We start from the raw sequence: 24,265 nt of genomic DNA on the forward strand, positions 1-24,265 counted from the left end.
GGAGCATTAAAGGACAAACTGAAACGAGGACAGGCGAAAGGAGCCGTAGGTGTGGAGAACAAGTCATCAAAGCAACTAGAAATTTTCTGGACTGTGACACGGAGGTCAGGAGGAAATCCTTTCGGGTGGAGCAGAAACTTGGGTAGCATATATTATATAGAAACAACCTGATTCATGATCTTACTTATAGCAGGAAGAATCAGTGTTCTGGCTATTCCCTGCTTAGAAAGGCCGTGAGCCCAGAACTCCTTAGGGGTTGTACCAGGTTGAGAACTACACCCTTCTTTCTACAGCCCGCATTCTTCCAGTTTACAGGCTCTTTCTCAGGCTGGGAATTGCAAAACCCGGGACAGGCGGGGTTCCAAAACCTGGAGGTTAGTAGTTGCCAAGTTAGCCACTAAATTTCCAGGCAGCCCCTCCCCCCAAAGCTCACAAGAGAATTATTGCTGAGTTCCATTTTCCAGGGCACGTCTTTCCCCCACGAGTATTAAATCCAGATTAAATCATAAATACACGCCAGTTGGAGCCGCAACTTCATATTCCAGAGCGAACCCTACGACTTCTGCAAACACTCCCCCTTGCTGCCAGAAACCCCGCCCCCGTTCGTAACCATGGGAACGACTGACTCTCTGCGAGCCGGAGATTCCCGGTTCCGCCCCCTCCCTAACAAATATTGTTTCCCACTATCTGTCCACATGGGCGCACCGCCTTACTATTGGTCACTGCCCCAGGACTGTGCCTTGCTCCAGCCAATAAGCGGCCTGTGCACGTGTACGCCTGCGTATCCCGATTGGTCACCACTGCTTGATCACGCACTGCCTACCTGCGCCATCCGGTGCGTGGGAGAGCCTATGATATGACTCGGTGGCCATTTACAACCAATCCGCACCAGGCGGGGCTCACAGCCGGCCTATGGGCGCGCGCCGGGGGTGGGCTGTCCCGGCCCCTTACCAGTCCCACCTGGGTTTGTTAAAGCGATAGGCCCCACGGCGCGCTAGGGCTCCACCGGGCACCGCACAGCGGCTGCGGGGCCCTCGGCGTGCCGCGGGCGCCCGTGACAGCGGCGCCGCTCTGCTCGCCACGCCGGCTCCGGACAGCTGCCGACCTCCCCGGCGCGGCCGCATCGCCCGGCGGGATGGGCGGCGAGGCAGGGTCCGCGGCGGCCGTGGGCTCCGAGGGCCGCGTGAAGAGCCTGGGTCTGGTGTTCGAGGATGAGCGCAAGGGCTGCTACTCGAGCGGCGAGACGGTGGCGGGACACGTGCTGCTGGAGGCGGCCGAGCCGGTGGCCCTGCGGGCGCTGCGCCTGGAGGCCCACGGCCGAGCCACCGCCGCCTGGGGCCCGAGCCCCGGCGCCGCCGCCCCCGCCGCCGCGTCGGAGGTGGAGTACCTGAACGTGCGCCTGAGCCTGCGCGAGCCCCCGGCCGGTGAGCGAGGGCGACGACCCCGGAGTCCCGGCCGGGCCACGGGAGGCTCCTCAGAGGGGCTGCCAGGAACCGGGAGGGCGCGCGCCGGCGGAAGCCCACCAGCCGGGGGGCGGGGGCGGGATCCGCGGCTGGGGTCCGCCCACCCGGTGGCCGGAGCCTCAGTTTGCTCGCCGGTGACGGGCGGGTAACAATGCCCGTGCCCCCCAAGTTCAAAGCACCGGGGCGATGCCGCGTGGTGGGTGCGCACCTCTAGCTGGCTCCTCGCCCCCGGGCCTCACCGCGCCCGGCGTCCTGGGACGGTCCAGGACGGTCCCCGGAGTGAACCGTTGCTATGGGAACCTGTGATGAGCAGACAGAAATCTAGGTTCTGGGGATCTAGGTCCTGTCCCTTCTGGCCTGAGGAATGGAGGGCGGAATCCGTCTTTGAGGGGCCATGCTGTGGTGCCCACTGGTTTATGGGCCTCCCGTTCCCATTCTGGACGTAGACGCTCGTGTCTGGTTCATGATGAATTAGCAAAACCTCAGTCCTGGGAAGAGGGGAAGTAGTTCGTGAGCGGTAGGTAGGAATTCAAAGGAAGTGTTTCGTGAGCATCTTACTTGGCTTCCCTCTTCTGGAAGCAGGGTAACTTAAGAGTTCTGCCTCTGCCTCATATTCTTTGTCTTTTATTCTTTGCTTCCTTTTGTTTCCATTGCAACATCCCTTTCCACAACCCCCCCCCCCCCCAACCCCCTTAGGCCTTTGGAGACAGTGGGATCTGAGCATGGTAAGAGTTTCTGGAGGAAGAATTACCTTTCTTGTCCAGTCTTGTGGAGTCCAGTTAATAGTGTAGATTTTTCCAGAAGTGGTAACCCATTATATATGTTTCCTCATTCTTTATATTATATGTAAATGTTAAGATTTTTTGTAATTATAATAAATATGCAAAAGTTGCTTTTCTTAATCATGAAAATACTCGGAACAGGGAATCTTGGTCTTCATGCAGTTGGTGGAAGTTACTTTACACCATTTCACTCTTCTGCCTTCTCAGCTTCAGCTTTTATATATAAAATGAGATAATGGTAAAAACTCCCCTCCCTTGAAGAGTCCAATGCAGTGTATCACTGCTTTGCCCCTTGCTGTGTCTTCTACAAAACGAATAGCAGGTGCAGTTTTGCCTTGTCTTGCTATGGAGAAGTAGACTGTTCCCAGTTAAATCCTCCAAGTATGTGAGAATCCAGTGATCCCAAATATTGTAGCAAGGAAAAAACATATCTGGAACCAAAGCCTTCTTTTGGATTCACAAGTGCATTGTGTTGGGTGACCCTTTCGTGGGTATGGTTTCCGGGATCTGCCCACGCACGCCTCCCCCAATGGTCAGAGACAGGGCAGATTTTCAAGATGGCTGACTGGCGTCAAGGGTCATGAAGAGAGAAGTGGTTTTTGTCCAGGACTTTGGACTCTATATCTTTGTGCCCATAACTACTGAGTAAATAGATACAACATTAATAGCAGTTAGACCTGGAATTTAAGAATTGCTTTGGTAAAACCTGGGCTAATAGTGTTTTGATTCACGAGTTAGATCTTGCTTTTTCATTCTGGTGGAATAGAACGGCTAAGTCTAGACAACCTGAACATTTTTTTGCTTCTTTTATCATAACAAATATTTGCAAAGATTATGTTTCATTTAAAAATCATAATCTGTTGGGTGCCTGGGTGGCTCAGTCAATTAAGCAACCGACTTCTTCTCAGGTCATGATATCACAGTTCCTGAGTTCGAGCCTCACATCAGGTTCGCTGCTGTCAGCACAGGGCCCACTTCAGATCCTCTGTTCCCCTGTCTCTGTCTCTCCCCCATCCATTCTCTCTCTTTCTCTCTCTCTCTCTTAAAAAGAAATAAATACTTAAAAATAAAAATCATAATCTGTTTTGTTGAATTTTTTTTAGTAGGCTCCATGCCCAACATGGGCTTGAACTCACAACTCTGAGATCAAGTGTCAGTTGCCCCACCAACTGAGCCAGGCAGGAGCCCCTAAAAATCATAGTCTTTTTAAGGTGATCTCATTGAGAAAAAATAACAATAACATCTGTAGCTTGGAAGAGGTTAGCAACTATACAGGGTCATAGATTCTCGGGGTCATTTAATTCCAAGACCTAGGTGAATTCCAATCACCTGAAGAGATTTTTTACAAATCTAGATTTGGGGGAAATGTGCCTATGAGATCTGTTTTCAGGAAATCTCCCCAGATAACTGTTTGGCATTGTTAAATCTAATCTAACAGCTTGCTGCCATTGTGATTGATACTCGTCATTTTTTTTTTTTTTAATTGAGGAATTGTGGTAGAAAGACAAGACAGACCAGAGAGTTGGTTTCAGTTGGTCACCAACCAGCAGTCTGTCCTTGTGGGAGTCCCTCATCCTTCCTGAACCCAAGTCCCTGTAATGATATTATAGCTCCCATGGCTCCTGGGTGCCCTGAATTAGGAGGTTGGTTGGGCTATAAGAACATTGGTGAATGGAACACCTCTCTGTGAAATTGTAGCCTTCACTGTATGAGGCACACATAATGAGCCAAGACAACAGAAGCATAAATGGGCACATGATTCAGCTTGTGAACCTTTTTAATAAAAAAAAATAATAATAATAAATAAGAGGAAGAAAACTAAGATTTGATTCCAAAAACTATAACCTATATTTCTCAACCTTCTCAATTTTTGTTCTATTTATGCATGGAGGTGATTGAAAGTCTTCATTTTAAATGTTACATGCTTCCTGTGTGGATTTGTTTTGTCTATGATGAGAGAACTTTATCTCTTAACCTCTCAATATCCTGGGTAACTCTGTTCTCCACACATGCCCATTGTGCTCGGCCTCATGCTGTTCCCTTCGTCTAAAACCCTGCCCTGCTCATCTCCGTGCCAACAACCCTCAGGTCCGGGACAGGCATCATCCCCTTTCCAGGTTCGGGCACTCTGTGGTCATTACTTGGGTGTATGTGTGTCTGTGGCCTCCTTCCCTCCCCTGGTCTGTTTGACAATTGCCATCACTCATCTTTGCATCCACAGTGCCTGACATCTAAGCATTATAAATTTTGAACTCAAATGAAATCTCCATTTCTGAACATTGTAAAGTACTTGAATTGTCATATCCAGTAATCTAATGATGATACATTTGAACTGTAGTCTACCCCCGTCAGGAGCACAGGGATTGCCTTGAGCCTTTTACTTTGATGGCAGTAAATTGGGAGAGGCTTCCCTAGCGTCCAGTGCTGGAGCACTGCTGGGACACTGCTGAGGCTTCTAGGGTGTCTCTGAGCACACATGAGCCTTGGGGACTGTCTCAGTCACTGTTGTTTTAACATAGCCTCATGTTCCTATCCTTGCTCACTTTGCCTCCAAGTCACCCACTCTGTCTCATATTTCTATTTGAATGACTTTCCGTGGAAGATACTATACTTATTCTGCCCCTCATATATTACACACTGAACACTGGGGACATTTGGAAGACTAAATGGGCCAATAATTCATTCCTGTTTTCTAAAAAGACAAGGTTGAAATGTTAACTGAATTGTTTCTAGTAATTAAGTGGAAAAAAAATCACTAGCCCTTTAATTTTTTTTTTAATGGATACAGTAGAAATTTTTGTTTTTAGTATCAACTGACCGGCAAATCTCAGAGTTCTCATCTGCCCTGCCCTTTCTTCGTCTTAATCAGGCCACCCTTGATGAGGGAATTTAGTCCTAAATTTGAACAGATGAACAGAAAAGGCGGGGAAGGTTTATAAGGATCTCTGCAGAGCTATCTAACCAAATGGCAGCCCCGGAGTTGGCTTTGGATCTGAGTGATGCAGATTGTGTGTTCATCGGAGCTCCAGCAGCGCCTCTGGCCTTGCAGGGTCCATCCACCCTGTGTCTTGGCCTTCTGACAAGCAGGGATAAGCCTCTGTGTGGGATGCAGTGGAGCTGGCCGACCCGGACCCAGAGCAGGAGAAAGGAGGCATGCTTGTGCTTGGCCCACCCGGCTGAACTTGAACTAGCCACCTATTAATCAGTAGCGCTTACGTGCAAATGCAGGACTCTTACCTAATAAGTTGTCCTGTTGGTTTGGCTCTTTCGTATACTCGATATTCGTAATTCTCCAAGGAAATTCTTCACCCCCTTTTTCCGTTTTTGTCCAAGGAATACAGAATCTGATTTTTATGCCATACCCAAAATAAATAGATGTATTTTTTGTTAAATCAGTTTTAAATGCAATTGAATACTGATATCTCATGTTAGCATAATAGTGTACCATATGCTACCATACTAGTATTGATGTGTGTTAGTAATAATATTATGTTAGTATACTTGTGCTACTCTATGAGTAGGGTGAGCAAATGTTTATGTATATGTATACATGTACATACATGCACTCGTGTTCACCTATGTATGTATATGGGAACTCTAGGCTCTGACACTTTATGGTAATTACTTGTGTGATTGGTCTCTTTGAAGATAGAAGATGTGTGTGTGTGTGTGTGTGTGGTTTGAAATTGATTAAAATTAGTAGGCTGATTCAGATTTTAATTCTCTAAATCTCAGCGTACTGTACCTTATGGAGTACACTGGATGTTATAGCCAGGAAAACCTCCTTTAAAAAGAATATGATTTAGGTTGTGAAAATTCTTGATCTAATACTAACCTTAGTTAAAATGTATTTTCTTTTTTAGGTGAAGGCATCCTCTTATTACAGCCTGGAAAACATGAATTTCCATTTAGCTTTCAGCTTCCATCTGAGTAAGTGAAACTATTATTTTCATGATTTTCTTTCTCCGCAGCATGCCCTGCCGGATGTGTGGGTACCACGTACCGTTACACCCGCTTATCTTGCATTGCCCCAGGATAGGCTTACCTTGTTCACACTCTTGTTTTTTTTTTTTCTTTCTTTTTTTAAGCCAAAACCATCATTTTAAGGGTTTTTTCCAATTGTGTGTAACTGAAAGATGAACTTATAAGTTAATGTCTTTGGCTTGTTTCAGACCTTTAGTAACCTCATTCAGCGGGAAATACGGAAGTATTCAGTACTGCGTGAGAGCAGTTTTGGAACGACCCAAGGTACCTGATCAGAGTGTGAAGCGGGAACTTCAGGTTATTAGTCACATCGATGTCAACACACCAGCATTATTAGTAAGTCCTTCCTTCTTCTCTTCCCCCTTCCCTCCCTCCCTCCTTGCTTTCAATTGTGCTATGTACATTGAGCCAGTTTAGTGGTCGTCTGTCCTGTCACTTTCTGATAGAATCTCGTAACCCATGGGCATTCACTCTAAATGTGTGATTCTAGGCCGGGCAAATTACAAATTGTGTGTGTTAATTCTATTGATTATGTCTCCGTTGTTCGGGGCTTCTTTTGCCAAAAAGTTATACAGGCTTGAAATGCATTAATAAGGCTTAATAATAATAATGCACACACAGAGAGTGGTTACTTTTACCAGAGCCGCCACATTCACAGGGCTGTGGTATTCTAAACTCTTCAATAATAGCAGGTTGAGGAACAGTAATTATGGAAGAGTATTAATCATGCTCAGCCTGTTATTGAAGCTCAGGCCATTATGCTATGTATCCTTCCATTTTGCATGCCATTTTCTAACATTAAGTAAGTGCACGCAGCTGCTGTGGGGAGCCTTTCACTTATCATTTCCTTATGACAGATTTGGCCACATTAAAGCATTGAACTTCTAATAATCACCAGAAATACTGTAGGCTGATAAGAAAGATTAGGCTATAAGTAACAACAGAATAGGCAAGATGGGAGCTAATGAGCTAGATTCTTTTATCTAAACCCATATTATCAAAATAATATAAAATTATACCTTGTACTTTCATGATAGCTATGAGGACCTAATGGTTCTTCATTTAAATATGAATGAATGATTTTTTTTTTTTTTAACTTCCTAGAAAATACTAGGATAATTTAAACTTTCCATCATGATACTGATGTTCCAAACATGTATGTTTATTATCGGGGGTTTCTTTTTCTGGCCAATGTTTTTAAAGGGAAAAAAAACAGGAGTTAAAAGGTGTTTTGCTCTGTTTTCATACGAAAACTGAATAGACTTTACGGTTTGTTCACTTTTAGAGTGTGAAAATATAACAGTTATGCCCTGGTCACATGGCCCCTTGTGGCCAGAATTCTAGAACAGCCAGCACGAAGCTGACCCGGCTCACAGCTAGTTACAGCTGAAACTTACCATCCACTAACCACTTTTCTTTTTTTTTTTTTTTTTTTTTTTTTTTTGCAAATTGACAATACTGTCTTGTATTTTTAAAAACTACTTGAAATTGGGAAGTTAGCTACTTCTAAGCTATTCATGGGACCATGGTGGCAAATGATTTAAAGAGATTTTATTTTTTTTTGCCAGAAAGAGAAACTAGTAATCCTTTAATATTCTTTTATAAGTAAAAAATGTTGCAGCTTTGGGTTTTACAATGAGCTTTTGGTTTGTGCATCTTTCCAACTGACCATCTTAAATCTTGAGTCATTTCCATCGATGCTGTGGAGTAGAGAGCAGGGCGGTATGTTCAGTAACCCTGTGGATCCATGACATTGGGTTTATCTTGCTGCCGTTACACTAAAACCCAAAACATTCGAAGTTAAGGGCACTTGAAATTTCTGCCTACTAATGTACTTTTGAATTCAGGAAATGAGACTGTTTGCTTGTTCTACAGTTTAGATGCCAAAACAAGTATAATGTTCTGATTATTGATTTTTATACCATTTCTCCTTTTCCCTAATACACACGTAAGGTTTTTAAAAGAAAAAGTATCAGGGCGCCCGGGGAAGTTCAGTCGGTTGAGCATCTGATTCCGGCCCTGGTCATGATCTCGCTGCTGGTGGCTTCAAGCCCCACATCAGGCTCTGTGCCGACAGCTCAGAGCCTGGAGCCTGCTTCAGATTCTGTGTCTCCCTCTCTCTCTGCCCCTCCCCCACTCTCACACTGTCTCTCCCTCTCTCAAAAATAAAAAAACATTAAAAAATTAAAAAAGGAAAGAAAAAGCATCTCTGTCATGTTAATAGTTATGACTACAATTTTTGATTACTACTTTAAGGGATGTTAAATCATTTTCCAGAAACATAATGATTTACAGGGTAAAACAGGATGGTGTCACCTAATGTGAGTCTGAGAATTCACCTTAGTTTTCCTAAAAAGAGAATTTTTTTTTATGCTTTGTGTTTTGCTTAAGTATTTTGCCTAGTCTGTCACATGAGGATAAAAGTGTTGATTTGTTTTTCGGAAGGCCTTTCTTCACAGTTATTTAATAAAGAATGACACGATTTTAAGTTCTGTGAATTTTCTGCTAGTTTTATTAAAGTCATGTTATTATTTGAAATTTTCAAGACCCCTGTATTGAAAACTCAAGAGAAAATGGTTGGCTGTTGGTTTTTCACTTCTGGTCCAGTCTCGCTGAGTGCCAAAATTGAAAGGAAGGGATACTGTAATGGTAAGTACAACGTTTGAAAGTCCATGTGGAAGAGTCATTCATTTTATTAGCTAATTGCAAGTGATTTTTAATAGTGTGTTTTGTAATTTTAAAATGTGAATAGTACGGTTTTCTGTTTTTCACATAAGTACTTGATATTTAAGTTTTTTTGAGTGGATGAGTAGATTCCCATCCAACTCCTGGCATTTTTGACTTCAGTGCTTTCGCTTTAGTGACAAAGTCTAAAATTAGAAGCCTGGGAAAATGCCAGCATTTGACTCGATGTTCGGCAGAGTGTCCAGGGCGGTGTTGCCCAGAAGAGCACTGTTGTGTGAAAGCCCCCAAGTATAGGGGGCTGCGATGTAGACCGTGAACAGTCTGAACAGTCAGACTGCCACCGGCGTGACCGTTTGTGAAGGGTCCGCTTCCGTACAGCGGCGTTGGCCCCCGCTCCAGGGCTCGGCCAACTGGAACCCGACGTGGTACGGGATGGTGTCACGGTGGACGTGTAATGCGGATGTAAAACTTGCTGCTCCATCCACTGTCTTACCTGTGCCTGAACACCAGTTCCTTAAAAACAAAGTCTTTGTTCTCCTGTTGGCCGGGTTTTGATTTGATAGGCACTAGTGAGTCCGTCAGTGATCTTTCGTACTTTATACACCACTGGGCCATTTCTTGGTGTGTCTTAATTTTTATAGATATTGGCCAGTCACATGTCTTTAGAATTGGTAACCTGATACTGCTACATTAGACAAGCAAAGAATGCCGTAATTAGAAAGCCGCACCTGCCGTGAGCTGAGGCGATTCCTCATGACGCGGATTTACAGTTCAAGCCTCCCGTCAGAGGTCTCCTCTTGTGAAAGTGACTTTGTGACCTTGCAGCTTTAATTGGTAATGGCTCTAGTTCACCGCGGGGAGGGCTTTCTGAAACGTCGCTGAAGGTGTTTTTGTTTCCTTTTCAGGAGAAGCTATTCCAATCTATGCGGAGATAGAGAATTGTTCCTCCCGCCTCATCGTTCCCAAAGCTGCCATTTTCCAAACGCAGACGTATTTGGCCAGCGGGAAGACAAAGACCGTCCGGCACATGGTCGCCAACGTGCGAGGAAACCACATCGCCTCTGGGGGCACTGACACATGGCACGGGAAGACTCTAAAAATTCCGCCTGTTACTCCGTCCATCCTGGATTGCTGCATTATCAGAGTAGACTATTCCTTAGCTGTAAGCAGGAAGCTTATTTTTATATATATATATTTTTTAAAGTGTATTTACTTTTTACTTTTTAATTTAAAGCCAAGTTAATTAACACGTAGTGTAGTATTGGTTTCAGGAGTAGAAGTTAGTGATTCATCACCTACATATGACACCCAGGGCTCATCCCAGCAAGTGCCCTCCTTCATGCCCATCACCCCTTTAGCCCACCCACCCCCCCGCACCCCACCAGCAGCCCTCAGTTTGTTCTCTGTATTTAAGGGCCTCTTATGGTTTGTCTCCCTCTGTGTTTTTATCTTATTTTTGCTTCCCTTCCCCCGTGTTCCAGAGTGCTTTTTTAAAATGAAAACTATGTAGAATGGAGCAGTAACTGATGCCGTGTCCCCACGAGCATGTACTTTTAGCGGCTGACAAAATGTCACTTTACACCAGCATTCCGACAGGCTGGAGTGACGAAGACTGGCCTTTGTAATCCAAACCTATCCCCCTGAGGCATTTAATTAAGTCACATGAAAGAGTTAAGGTGCATGCAGGGGGCTGGTTATGTTGAAAGCACCTACTTCATTTTCTACAATTCCTATGTGTAGGGCATGCTCCCTTATGCTGAAGGATGTTAAGGCTACGGTTCCCCATCACAGAGCATTCTCTATTTCGTGCGCCGTTCATTTGGTTTGTTGTCTATTGCATTTGGTCAGGATGATTTACAGTTGTATGCGGGAGCGGTGGCAGGCAACAGAGAGATTTGTTTGTGTGAAAAAATAAACTGGTCCATCTACTATGAGGTTTAACCTATATTTTGCCTTTCTCTCTGTCTCTCTTTTTTGCTGTCGTTGTTTTTGTTTGTTTGTGTGTTTGGCATATTAGGTGTATATTCACATTCCTGGTGCTAAAAAACTGATGCTCGAGCTGCCCTTAGTGATTGGCACAATCCCATATAACGGTTTTGGGAGCAGAAACTCCAGCACCGCCAGCCGGTTCAGCATGGACATGAGCTGGCTGACGCTGACGCTGCCAGAGCAGCCGGAAGGTACGACAGTTTGAGGAGCTTTGAGCGCGAAGTTCACACGTAGAGTAAGAGCAGGCGGGGTCAGGACAGAAGTGCTCAGATGACCATTACTACTGCTGTTAACAGCGGCCCCGACTCTTCCGGGTACTAAAAACTAGAAAACGGTGTTCCTGGAAGGGACGTGGAGAGCTTGGCTTATCCAGGACGCAAAGCTGCTGATGGCAGAGCCAGGAATCAAGTCTTCTACTCCCGACTCCCATTCATTAGGAGTAAGACAATGAGAAAATGGTCCAAGTACGCGTAGAGTGCGTGTGTTTTCTGCAACCACGTCTACGTGATCTGTTTTGCCTGCACTGTAACATCCATCGCTCGAAATAGAACATAATCAGTGTTCGTAGTGATTTCACAAAAGCAGAATTGATTAAATATGTCTTGTTGCAATAAGCACAAAAACTCGCTTACTAGAGCGGGGATTAAAAAAAAAATCATTGTTTTCACATTTAGCTATATTTCTGGTTTTGGTAAGAGTTCGGGAGATCAACGCAATTGACTTTGCACGGACTTCTGAGATCCAACTCCGTTTTTGTTTCAGCGCCACCCAATTATGCAGACGTGGTGTCCGAGGAAGAATTCTCTCGACACGTCCCTCCTTACCCTCAGCCCCCTGACTGTGAGGGAGAAGCATGCTGCCCTATGTTTGCCTGCGTACAGCAATTCCGCTTCCAGCCTCCCCCTCTCTATTCAGAGGTAAGCAAAGCAAAAGAAGATGAGACTTCTGCCTTGCTGTTTGTAAATAATCCTCCGTAAGTATCTGCTGCTGATTCCTCATGAGCAGGGGATACATAGTTAAAAAATTTCTCGGGTAACGTTAGAGATTAGCCCTGATCCAATCACCTCATTCTGTAACGGTTGCCTTGTAAACTACAACAGGCACGTCACGCACCGTGGATTGCCTTTAAAATGTTTTATGTGGCCATAGAACACGGAGAATTTAAGTGGCCCACTGGGACTTATTACTGATAGGCTTTGAGCAGCTCAGCTTACAACCACCAATAATTAGAAACAGATACCAAGACCCTTTGGAGAGGGCTGGGATAGTAGTCTTAGTGTCTTGGTCTGTTTTTTCAGGTTGATCCTCACCCTGCTGATGTAGAAGAGACCCAGCCTGTGTCCTTCATTCTCTGAAAAAAATTCCAGAAATCACTGTGTTCATCATCCGATTAGAATGTTGGTTCTTCCCCCCACTGCCTTTATGGAAAGAGGGAGAGAAGATTAGGGGAAGGACATACACGAACATCAAGATTGAAGGTGATAGAAATTGAAGGATGCATGAACTTTCCAGTGGGCTGACAAGAATGCATTGCACAAATGTATGATAGGGTCATGTGTCCCCTTTAAATGATCCAATGAAGATGTGACAAGTCACAGAACGTAATGGAAGTCCTGGTGGTGAGAGAGTAAGTGAAGGGTGTCTGCGCTTGACCCAAGAGAACAGAATCCATGTGCGTGGTGGAAACACTAGACGAACATACCTTTAAACAGGTTTCTCCAGGTGGAACAGAAGTTACCCTAAGCTTTAAGGAAATATGGACTCGTTGGGAGCCTTGATCTTGAAGAAGGTAGCAGCACAGAGGTGTATATGAATAGGAAAAAGGTCCACTCTAAATATGAAGTGACCCTCAACACGTCGGGGTCTTCATGATTTCTCCCCAGGTCCCATAGAACTGAAGTTCTTGAGAGAATCTTTTTATGAGGTCCTAATGAAGGAATATAGTTTCATATTGTAAATCGGCTGTACAGTATTATGAAACCAAGAAAGAGTTCCTTGCAAGGCATGTCCGTTCAGAGGGGAAAGATGAATTTCAGTTCGAGAACACATTTTGTGGAAGGCTGTACTTTTTACCCCCTTCAAGTACTCTGTTAGGGTATGTGTTTGATTTTTCCCATGTCTTATTTACCTAAGATCATAGTAGAAAAAGAAAGGGGGAAAAAAAGGTTGCATCCTCAGGATACCTCGATAACTACACAGAAAAAAACCAAAACAACAAAAGCCTCTCTTAACCTACCTCTAGTGGGGTTATCAGAATCCTTTTAAAACACCAGGCATGATAAGCCTTCCGTGGAGTTCCTGCTAATTGGCAGTCCCAATCTTATCTCGCCGATCGCTAAATCCGCAGGTGGACCGAGGGAAAAATCTATAAGGTTAGCATTAGATGAAAGTTAATAGATGTATACCAAAGGGTGTTTCAAAATAAATGCAGAATCAAAAGAGGGTACAAATTTTGAGGGTACCATTTAAAAAACAAAAACAAAAACTTAATTTCTGCCTAGAGACTTCAGTCTACTGACGGCAGTCGCCACGCTGTACGTTATTATTCCAACTCTTTAGTAATTCTATTTAAACTGTGATTTTTTTTCTTTATTGTCTTGGTGCAATATTTTATTATCATTTAACCTCAGGATATTCCGACCGACAAGATTGTGTTGCTGCTGAAAGTCTGAGCAGTGTTCTTCCTGTCCCCTGTTCCCCTCTTCTTCCTGGTCACGTGCTCACTTGCTCGTCCTTTGATCTGTCAGTTTCGTGAGCCGAGAGCACCCCCGGACACCGCATGGAAGGGAGGTAGGGATTCCCGCGGGAGAGATTTTGGACCAGCCAAATACTTTGGTTTTCTCCACGTCCTACGGGTTCGACCCAGAAACCCTGGTGCTTCCATGCAGAACACCACACTTCATTCGCCGGAACGAGTCCTCTTTTCTTTCCGTCAGCCTACATTCAGTCACGAGTGTAAAAGCTCTTTTTCTAAGGTTAAGTTTTGTATTTAGAGTTAGTCGGCCCTCCGATCAGGGATTTTTCTACAAGCATGAGGTAGATGCAGAGTTTTCGCCCTTCCGGACATACCTCTCTTTGGAATCACGTGAGCACCTGCAGCAGGTTTTTCTCACCTTAAGCCACTGTGTAAAATCACAACACACAACTGTTATACTGATAATGGTGGTACCGAAATCGTCACACCCCGTTCATTCCCTGCTTTGGTTTTTAGTGTGTTGTGGGGTGTTTTGTTTTGTTTTGTTCTTGTTTTGCTTTATTCTTGGTGTGTTTTTAAGCAGGTAACGTGTACTTAAGTGCTGTCTGAACAATTTTGCTTTTACTTTAAAAAACAAAAAAAGGCCACCTTCAGCCGTTTCTTGACTTCTGAGCTGTAGTTTACACGCCTTGTCACGATACCAAAACACAGTGATACCAAAACACAGTGAAAGACACGAAGCGAAAGGTATGAAGGAAGAGAAAGTCGAGCTGTTTGGCCCCACGTGGAAAAGCCAAGTAGTTGACTCCCAACTGCTTCGCACGCTCCTTCACTAGGATTGTTTTGTCACCTGTGTTAGAGAAATCATGACACGTGCTCCCAGAATGAAAGCACAGCTGATGTCGTAGCACTTAACGGAGTAGCCGAAAGGGATGATTCGCCTTATCGAGTTGGTATCCGCCCATCTGACCTTAAGCAGTAGGTTGAAACTGCGTACCTTTCTCTAATCAAGACATTATTTTCCGAATGTGGAGAAGTCTACATTGAAACGGAGTTCTTGGGAATGAAGATAAAAATGCAGCTGCTATTGCTTGTTTATTCTGTTGTTTAGTTTGCAGAGAAACCGTGGCCTTAGAATTTTCTTTTTGAAGCAAACATTGTGACATTGCAAATGTGCATCTTCGGGCACACAAAATCCTTCCGTGGGCAGAACTTTAATTTTGATGTTTTTGTTTTGCACAATAAGAAACTCAATAGGCAGGGGTTTTGTTTTTGATAAGTTAACTATGAAAGCTTTTTTATTTTTACTATTAAAAATGTAACAGTTTAACCCACAGGAAAAAAAAAATAAAGATTGTATTTTGTACTCTGGTTTGAACCCCATGGGTTCCTTTTGTTAATAAAATGATGACACTAATGCTGTGAGGTGCTGGGTTGTTTTTTGTTTTGTTTTGCTTTATTTTTATAAGATTCTGACCTGAATTGTTACAGACATAGGGGGGAGAGTCAATACCACAAGACAAAGTGTAATTGCTGTAAATTAAGATCCTTTTGTAAACGCGTATGGTCACCGGGCCGGACAGCCTGGGGGGATCCTGAGCCTGGTTTTACAGCGGGCTCCGTTTCCCCCAGGTAATCCGTTTTTAGCATTCTGTGAAGAAATGTGGTTGACATTTAGAGTAAATAAGCCTAAACTATTTTGGTTGTTGAGGGAGTACTACCTTCATTTGTTCCCAAATGATAATGGCTATTTTTTAAAGCTTCTGGAGTTTTCATGTTTTACGGGCCACGTGTTTCCCCAGTGGAATCTGGTGGGCTGCTGGTGGACGGATTGGAAGGCACTGACCCAAGCAAACCTCCCCTTTCAAATGGGTAAAAACCGTGCATTTTGTACAGGGAATATACAGTGGCATATCGTCTCAAGAAAGCTCCCAGACCCTCTCTCCTGGAAAATTCTCAAACTTAGCTAGGTGGTAAAGCCCAGGTAATCTACTCTCCCAAGTGTTTATAATCTTGTTAAATAATAAATAGGTCGTCTGTGGATCCTCATTTGCAATCAACATAAATCGAGACATTTGTCTCCTGCACTAAATACTGAGACAAAATTTGTAAGTTCACCGTTGAAGTTTCTGCAGTGCCTTCGGTAAAATGGTGGGTTCCAAAATTTAGAACTAGGCAGACAATCACAAAGAATCTGGGACAAAACCCTCATATTACAAATGAGGATACCAAAACCCAGAGGTATGACCTGAAAGTCTGACCTACATTTTTCTGTAAGATCTCTGCTCATTCTAAAATTTCCTGATTCTACTACTCTAATAGAAGTCACAAAAACAGTAATTGCTTCAAGTTACACGGGTTAAGACTCACTCCCAGAACCGGATACTAACCATATGCTAATCAAGAATCAGGGGAACCTGAGTGACTGAGTCCCTTAAGCGTCTGACTTCAGCTGAGGTCAGGATCTCATGGTTCGGGGGTTCAAGCCCTGCATCAAGCTCTGTGCTGACAGCTCAGAGCCTGGAGCCTGCTTCGGATTCTGTGTCTCCCTCTCTCTCTGCCCCTCTCCTGCTCATGCTCTGTCTCTGTCTCTCAAATTTTTTTTTTAAAAAAGGTAAGAAAATTAAAAAAAAAAAAGAATCTTCTGTGTACCTATGTAAAAGCCCTGCCTCCTGAAAGGACACGAGTCCTTGACTAAATTGCTTCCTAAGTATGTTTAATTAGTAGCTTAAACCTTTCCTTCAGCAGTGGCATTTGTTTGTAACTTGATATTTTGAAATAATTACAGAGCCACAAGTTGCAATCATAGTACAGAGAGATCCTGTGTCCCCATCACCCAGTCTCCCCCAAAGGTAACCCCTTACATAACAACAATATATTACCCAGACTGGAGAATTGACATTGACACATTCCACACAATTAACTAGAATTCAGGGCTTGCTTGGATCTGGCCAGGTTTTGAATGTAGTCATTGTTCTTGCAGGTGTTTGTGTGTGTATTCCGTGACATTGTATCGTGTCTAGGTCCATAGCATCACCACCATCACTGCAGAGAAAAACTCCATGGCTGCAAAGAGACCCTCAGGCTGCCCCTGTGCAGCCCTTGTCCGTGATGGATCTGCTGTCCCCTTCCTTCATCCCTGATGGATTTTTTCTCCATCTCTATCATTTTGAGAATGCTAGAGACATGGAATCATTCTGTATGTACCTTTTCCATTGGCTTGTTCATGCAGGATATCACCCTTAAGATCCACACAAGCTGGGGGAGGCGGGAGGGGGCGCCTGGGTGGCTCAGTCTGTTAAGCGTCTGATTCTTGGCTTTGGCTTAGGTCATGACCTCAGGGTTCATGAGTTCAAGACCCGTGTAGGGCTCTGCACTGGCAGCATGGAGCCTGTTTGGGATTCTCTCTCTCTCTCTGTCTCTGCCCCTTCCCCCACTCATGCATGCACCTCTCTCTCAAATAAACTTAAAAAAAATTCATGCAAGAAGCATTGATAGTTTGTGCCTGTATGTTTCAGCTGAGACATTTTGATTTTTTTTTTAATGTTTATTTATTTTTGACAGCACACAAGAGCGAGCGGGGGATGGGGCAGAGAGAGAGAGAGGGAGACACAGAATCTGAACAGGCTCCAGGCTCTGAGCTGTCAGCACAGAGCCTGACGCAGGGCTGGAACTCACAGACCGTGAGATCATGACCTGAGCCAAAGGCAGACACTTGGCCCACTAAGCCACCCAGGTGCCCCTCAGCTGAGACATTTTGAAACAAGTTGGCTATTATTTAAAGTTTCATTCTGGGGGACGCCTGAGTGGCTCATTTGTTTGAGTGTGAGACTTCTGCTCAGGTCCTGATCTCAGGGTTTGTGAATTCGAGCCCTGCATCGCTCTCTCTGCCTTCAGCTTGGAACCCGCTGAGGATCCTCTTGTCTCTCTCTTTTTCTCTGCACCTACTCCGCTCACACGCTGTCTCTCAAAAGTGAATAAACATCAAACAAATTAATGAGAAAAATAAAATTTCATTTTGCAATTTACAAAGAAAATGTGTAACGTGTACATAATATATTTGTAAATGCTTTGGTTTTGATTTTGAGAAACTGCCTTTTATGTACAGAAATACAGGCTTACCCACACTTTTAGGGCTTCACTTTTAGCTTGCCAAAGTACTTGAAGTAATTAACTTTTAGATGGAAATGAACTAAGCTATTATACTAAACATGAACAAGAGGTGCCTGTGATGAAAATATAAGCCAAGGAGAAAATATCTTGGACTGATAGCCTATCAGCAGCTGATAAGTTTTAATACGGATTATGCAAGAAAGAAACGGTATTTGCCTTGCATAGTTTATTATTATTATTATTATTACTATTAAATCTTGTGGGTTTATTTTTAAATTTTTTTCCTGTCTCTGCTTTATTTTCTTTCTAGTCCTACTTTTTAATACCTGAGATGAAAACCCCACTTGGAAGCTGAGAAAAACTTACCTGTAAAATGCACACTTACTCTTTTTTTTTTTTTTTTAAGCTTATTTATTTGTTTTGAGAGAGAGAATCCCAAGCAGACTCCGCACTGTCAGCACGGAGCCCCACGGGGGTTCTGGAAATCACCAACCGTGAGACCATGACCTGAGCCGAAATCAAGAGTCAGACGCTTAACCGACTGAGCCACCCAGGTGCCCCCATACTTATTCCTAATGATCCAATACTATAAAACATAGACTTCCTTGTTAAGACGATCAGATTTTTCTAGACAGAAGAACGCTTCCAGAAGCCATTGCATACTAAGCGAACGAGCTTTTCCCTAAAACAAGACACGAATCTGTCAGTGAGGGAAGGAAACAGCAAAACAAATCCAAAGCGAAAGGGGTGAAGGCAGATAGAAAAGTGGTGACCGGTGCCAGTTTCCAGGATGTCAACATAGTGGAATCCACCTCGAGCTGTTTCTGTGGCCGAGGGGAGATTTCACCCCTGCTCACATTTTCAAAAACCCAAGATGTCTCGCATGGACAGGAGGAGACACGTTTTAGGCAGCACCTGCCGGTGAAAACAAGTCAAAATATAGGCACTTCCCTCCTACTTGCCAGTGGTCTCCCCCACCCACCGCATGCATAGAAATACACTCACGCGCGTGTACATAGGCACGCACACAGACACGCTTACTGCTCACCCTTTTGTCTACACTACTTGCCTTCAGACCTGAGTCTCTTTTAGTCAAGGAAGGATGTGAGTTCTGTTACAAACGGTGGAAACAGACAACAGGTTCCTACACCCCCGGGAAGTTGCTGGAAGAGAAGCCATTTTCTGCCAACCTCTTCCACCAACAGTCTTCCCCCAGACAGCACAACACCAGTGGAGGTATCAGGGAAACCTTATTAAAGGAGTAAACTGGGGGCCGCAGCTGCCAGGAATTTATCGTTTTTCTTATATAAAAATAGTTGCTGCATGCTGCAAATCAATCACTTTCCTGCCATAAAAATGCCATGTTTATTTTGTCTTGCTTTTTTTTGTTGGGGTTTTTTTTTGGGGGGGGAGGGGGAGAGAGAGAGAGAGAGAGAGAGAGCCCGAGCAGGAGAGGGGCAGAGAGAGGGGGACAGAGGATCTGAAGGGGGCTCTGCGCTGACAGCCGTGAACCCGACGCGGGGCTCGAACTCACAAACCGTGAAATCGTGACCTGAGCCACCCAGGCGCCCCTTATCTTGTCTTTTAATCTAAGATGCCAACATCCATCTGAGAGTCTGCGTGATAAGCGTTCACTGTATGATAGCTGATTTGTATTTGCTCTCACTGCAGATGTTCAGACTTGCCTGGACTGGTTTACTGAGTTCATTCAAGTAAAGGATGAAGGTTTATGGTCTATAGTTAATGAGCTTACTTCAAAATACGGCCTGCAAACAGGCGCACACACGCACATACACACAGATGCTCTGTGTCTTGACTGGAGACTTTGCCCCACGGGCAAGACGGCTCGTGGAAACTTGCGTTGTTTCTGCTCTCGGGGACTCAAGAGAGGGCACGCCGTCGTCACCAATGCATCCCACTACTAGAAGCCCACAGAGGATGACCTTACTTTGAGGGCAGTAAACAGGAGTGAAAGAGGCTTTCCACAAACCAATTCCATATTTCATACACCCCCGGAATCGTGGCAGCACAGGAAGTCGAAAGCAAAACCCGAAGGTCGAGCCCTTAGAGTTCATGGCATAATTAAGGAAGCTCGAGAAGCCCATAGAAGTACATACAAGAAAGCACACCGAGTATTCACTCTCTGACGGTGTGGCTGCAGATCGGTTTGAATAGTTCCGAGAGAACTGAGATTATGGAAAAACAGCTTCATTCCCTAAGCACTTCTATAATTTTTTTTTGTCTTGCCTAAATCAAAACAAATTTAAGAAGCATGTGTATGTGTATTCACAGGATTAATATAGGAAGCAAAAGTCTCTAGTTTCCTTTACCTTCCTTGGGAACGGCTAAAGGCAAAAATTCCTTGTAAGCCTCTTAAGAGAACCTGCTTCCACAGAGGTGGATTTTAAGACAAATCCCAGTGTTTGTTATCCCATCCTTGACTCAACACCAGGCTCTAAAAGTAAACGCAGAATGCTGGATACTGGGAAAATCGTAGCAGCAAATACGTCCTACTATCTTATCTGACAAAACAAAAAAACTTCGGTAATGAAGTCAGAAGATAACTTATCTTAAACATGCGCGGCCGGGAGCTGCAAACACCCAACAGCTGTTCCTCTAAGAGAGGGATGTGGGATCACACCACCCAAAGGTGATGTTTTTAAGAAAATGAATTGCATGGTACTTGAAGCCGTTTTTAAAATTTGTGTATTTTTTATTTGTATTCTGAGAGAGATGCAGAGAGCAAGCAGGGGAGAGGCAGAGAGGGAGAGAGCGAGAGACAGGATACCAAGCAGCTTCCGTGCTGTCGGCGCAGAGCCTGATGTGGGGCTTGAACTCCCGAACCGTGAGATCACAACCTGAGCTGAAATCAAGAGTCGGATGCTTAACCAACTGAACCACCAGGCACCCCTGTACTTGAAGCCATTTTAATACAACCAGTGCCAGAGTCATCCTCTGATGAACGAAACAAGAATAATGCTCACTGCCGGTGGGAGATGTTTTAAACAGTGTCCGCACTGAACAGGGGGCTTTCTAGGGGTCTCGGATCACAGTGCAGAAGTCTCCCAGGGAAAAACTGAGTCAATGGGAGCCTGGCAGCTTATAAGTGAACCAGCTTCTTTCTCCAGCCTCTCCCAGCCACAGATACCATGTCTTTGACCCTTCAGAATTAGCCTGACTGGTTCCAAGATGAAAAGTCCCTCAGCAGGTATGAACCCGAATACAGCTCGTAGTTCCAAGTCTGGTCTGAGCCGGGCACCTGAGAACCGGCCTTGCTCAGCCACTGCCTCTCACTGGCTGTGCAACCCGCACCTAGGACAGGCCAGATGCTGGAAGGGACCCCTTCCCCAGACAGCTGCCTTCCTACCTTAGACCTAGAACCTCCACTCCAATGCCAGGATCCCCCGAGAAGACAAAGGTGCAAGAAACTCTTTAAACTGAATAATAAATCAGAAGTGGCTGCTATCAGGAGAAATGAGGGTTCCGGTCTATCAGATAAATTCGCTAAGGGGAAATCGTCTGTGTTGCTGTTTGTTTTGTACTTTGTGGGATTTTTTTTTTTGCATCTGATTTTTATGAAGGGAATTTATAACATTGAGACCCAGGTAACCCCAAAGCTGGAGACTCACTTCCTACATAGCCAGGGCCTTGATGCCCTGCTCAGCGATTACCTGCCCTCATCCAGGGGAACCAGACTGTCCTGTTTGCCCGGTATTTTCCCCATGCCCTAGGACCCCTGGCACAGTTGGTCACCCTACCCTTGCCCCTCCTAGTGGGAGCAATCCTGCTCCGCTCCCCACGCCCCAAACACAGCTGCTGGAGGCCTTCACCGAGTCACTGTCGCTTGTCCCTGAGGCTCCAGAACCAAAATCCTCCCGCTGTCACCCAAGAGCCCCCATGAGAAGTATTTCCCTGAAAATGAACCAGGACACACGCGTGAGGCCTGGAATGCTCAGGCCCCTTTGGCCGTTGGCCACTGGGATTTGGACTGGGACCCCCATGGAGGCCAGCCCTACAGGTGGTCCAGTCTCCACCTGCCCCATCCCAGCGACCTCTTCTTCCTCATTCTGTTGTGAAGGCCCCAGCCTGCCTGCAACCAGCTCACAGGGCCCCCGGGGACCAGGGACTGGTTCTGGACCACAGGTCACATCTCTACCCCCAATTTCTTCCCAGACTTTGAGCTCAGTGCACAAATGTACATGGTGAGAGGCCACAGAAGTGCCTTCTCAGTCTGCTGTCTTCTCTTGCCATCTCTCTCTCTCTTTCTCTCTCTGTTTCTGTGTGTCTGTGTGTGTGTGTGTGGGGGGGGTCTATCTCTCTCTTTCTAACCTTCAAAGAAACAAGGACCTGATTTCCCCAGAGCTACAGGGTCCCTTTCTTCCTCTTACAGCTCCCTCAACAATGACCTGGGTCCAGCTGGAGGTGGGCCCTTCTTACCATGTAATCACCACGCTGGGTAATTACCGGGGCCGGATGTTCTGCACGTGCACACCAGGAACAACCACCAAGTACTACGACGACACAACTTTGCTCAAAGGATGCCTGGAGTTCATCTCTTGAACTTGCCCTCAGAGCCTGTGGCACAGTCCTTCTTAATATCTTCACTGGTGAAAAGTCTTTATCCTTTGAGACTAGCGTTGGTGCTTGGAGACCATCCAACGGCCATGGAGAAACAAGCTGGAGAGTAAAGCCGAATGCCAGGCTGTGGTGGCACTGATTAAATCGACCAAAGCTGGGGTGAGGAACAGCGTTGAGCAGGATGTCCTCATGGGGTTCAACCAGCTGGCTCTGAAACATATTTTCAAATGGCTGACATGTAATACCTATTCATACTTCACCTCACCTGGGTGTTCCCAGGTCCCACCAGTCTGTGAAGGTGAATTGGGTCCCATTAAAAATAATAACCCCGTGTCACCCATTCTTCCCCAACTTGCTCTTCAAAAATCTCAGCTTCTTTCCAAGTCCCTCTTCTACTCCCAAGAACTTTCTGGAAGGCCCCAGGAGTAAGCCCATCCCCGCTAGCCCCTGAGATCATTTCTCAAACCCTGAAGACTTCAAAAATTCAGATGAGGTTGATTTTTACCAAGTGGAGAATGATTTCTGATATTCCGTATTCTATTTTTTTCAGAAGCCCCCAAACACAACTTCTTGGGCCTCAACCTACTGCCAAGTTTTCAGTGAAACTCTAGATTTCCCCTTCCCTAAGACCTGGTGGGCAACTCTGGGACAGTGCTGTTGGCAAAGTCAGGAGACCTACCCTCCTTAGAATCTCCATACCCTTCTGAGGACTAAAGCTCTGAGATTGGACTAGGTCTGCCTTCCCCAGCAGCCTCTTACCTCAGGATGAGTCTTTACCATCCCAGAAGTTCCCCCAGCCTCCCATGTATCTACATCCATCAGAGAGCTCTGGCTCAGAGTCAAGCTGGGGCCCCTCCATTTGCACTGAGATGGACAGAGTCACAGAAAAGCAGGGCATGCCGGAGTGGGATGGCAGAAGGGACCTAACACCCAGCTCTCAGAGAGGCCACCTGCCCCAGACAATCAATGACCCCCTTGAATGACAGACTGGGCAGAGGAGTGCATGCCAAGTTTCCATGAATATGTCTATTTGAGACACCAAGACTCCATAAGGAGACAGGGAACAAAGGACTGATACCTCTTGCATGGAAGAAAACACTTCTGAGCTCATGGGTCACTGCCTGGTGAGGGCAGGTCCAGGGGTTCCTGGGCCATTGAAGGAAAGCACAGGATCACTTGCCTGGGTGTCAACATGAAGGAACAGGGCACTGATGTGCCCACTGGCTTGCTTTGTACTTGATCTCTGTTCTCACTGTCCATTCTGCCGTGGTGGGGGCTGAGTCGGGAAGCAACCAGTTCCCATCTTGGACAGAACCATGTTAGGAATGTGGCACTTTTAATAAACCTGGCTGGCGTAACTTTTCCTGTCTCCTTTTCACCTACTTGGTTGGGGTTGAGGGGCTCAATCTCACCAATGAGCTTCTCCCATAACAGACTTCCATTTGTGCTCAGCACAGACTCAGAAGCCCAGGGAACTTTTATATTTATTACAGAGAGAGGCAAGCATCCATTCTGCCTGTTTCCATTAACACAGACTGGCAATTAATGTGTTTGGTTCAAAAGCCTTCAAACATTTGTACATCCATTTTCACGTTTAAATGGCTCTGTATAACAGTCAAGCAGGTGGTTAACTATATGTATATTAAATTCATAGAGAAACTGGTAATTTTCAATTATAATTGTCAGTTCACAGTTTACATGATAAGAATTTTTTGAATAGACCCATTAGCTGATTTAGTTAGCCAGGGTTTTTATAAATCATGGTTTATTTGCTTATTCTACTTATAAAGGAGGAATTTTCAGTGTTCTCACATGAATCAATAAATATTTACTTTGGTCTTTATTCTGCCCAAATGCCAAGTTTGACAATGGATGAAATATCATTGGGCTTTCTTAAACAGCTGTTTGAATGCGGCTGTTTTATTAGTTGTTTTGTTTAGTATTATTACTCAGATAATGGTTTAAAAGTTTTATTC

At 45.0% G+C, this 24,265-nt stretch overlaps 1 protein-coding gene and 1 long non-coding RNA gene across 2 annotated transcripts in view; one reads left to right on the forward strand and one right to left on the reverse strand.

Moving 5' to 3' along the window:
• The window catches only part of LOC109273365 (uncharacterized), an 84,001-nt gene extending 82,520 nt beyond the window's left edge, over positions 1-1,481 (reverse strand). The window contains exon 1 of the long non-coding RNA XR_008416989.1: positions 1,388-1,481. This is a non-coding gene — a long non-coding RNA (uncharacterized LOC109273365). The remainder of the gene's footprint in view (positions 1-1,387) is intronic.
• Positions 961-15,015, forward strand: ARRDC4 (arrestin domain containing 4). Its single transcript, XM_019460144.2, has 8 exons — positions 961-1,424; positions 6,109-6,175; positions 6,418-6,565; positions 8,776-8,878; positions 9,820-10,076; positions 10,932-11,094; positions 11,666-11,820; positions 12,202-15,015. The coding sequence occupies exons 1-8, from the start codon at positions 1,136-1,138 to the stop codon at positions 12,256-12,258; spliced, it is 1,239 nt and encodes a 412-aa protein (XP_019315689.1). The 5' UTR covers positions 961-1,135; the 3' UTR covers positions 12,259-15,015.
• Positions 15,016-24,265: the final 9,250 nt, after the last annotated feature.

This window comes from Panthera pardus, unplaced genomic scaffold (genome assembly GCF_024362965.1).
Source record: "Panthera pardus isolate Hobbes unplaced genomic scaffold, ASM2436296v1 HiC_scaffold_24, whole genome shotgun sequence".
Taxonomy (NCBI): domain Eukaryota; kingdom Metazoa; phylum Chordata; class Mammalia; order Carnivora; family Felidae; genus Panthera; species Panthera pardus.

Coding starts and splice junctions, on each gene's coding strand:
- ARRDC4 (XM_019460144.2), top strand. CDS start 1,136: ATGGGCGGCGAGGCAGGGTCCGCGGCGGCCGTGGGCTCCGAGGGCCGC. Junction 10,077..10,931: donor GAGTAGACTATTCCTTAGCT/GTAAGCAGGAAG, acceptor TTGGCATATTAG/GTGTATATTCACATTCCTGG. Junction 11,821..12,201: donor CTCCCCCTCTCTATTCAGAG/GTAAGCAAAGCA, acceptor CTGTTTTTTCAG/GTTGATCCTCACCCTGCTGA.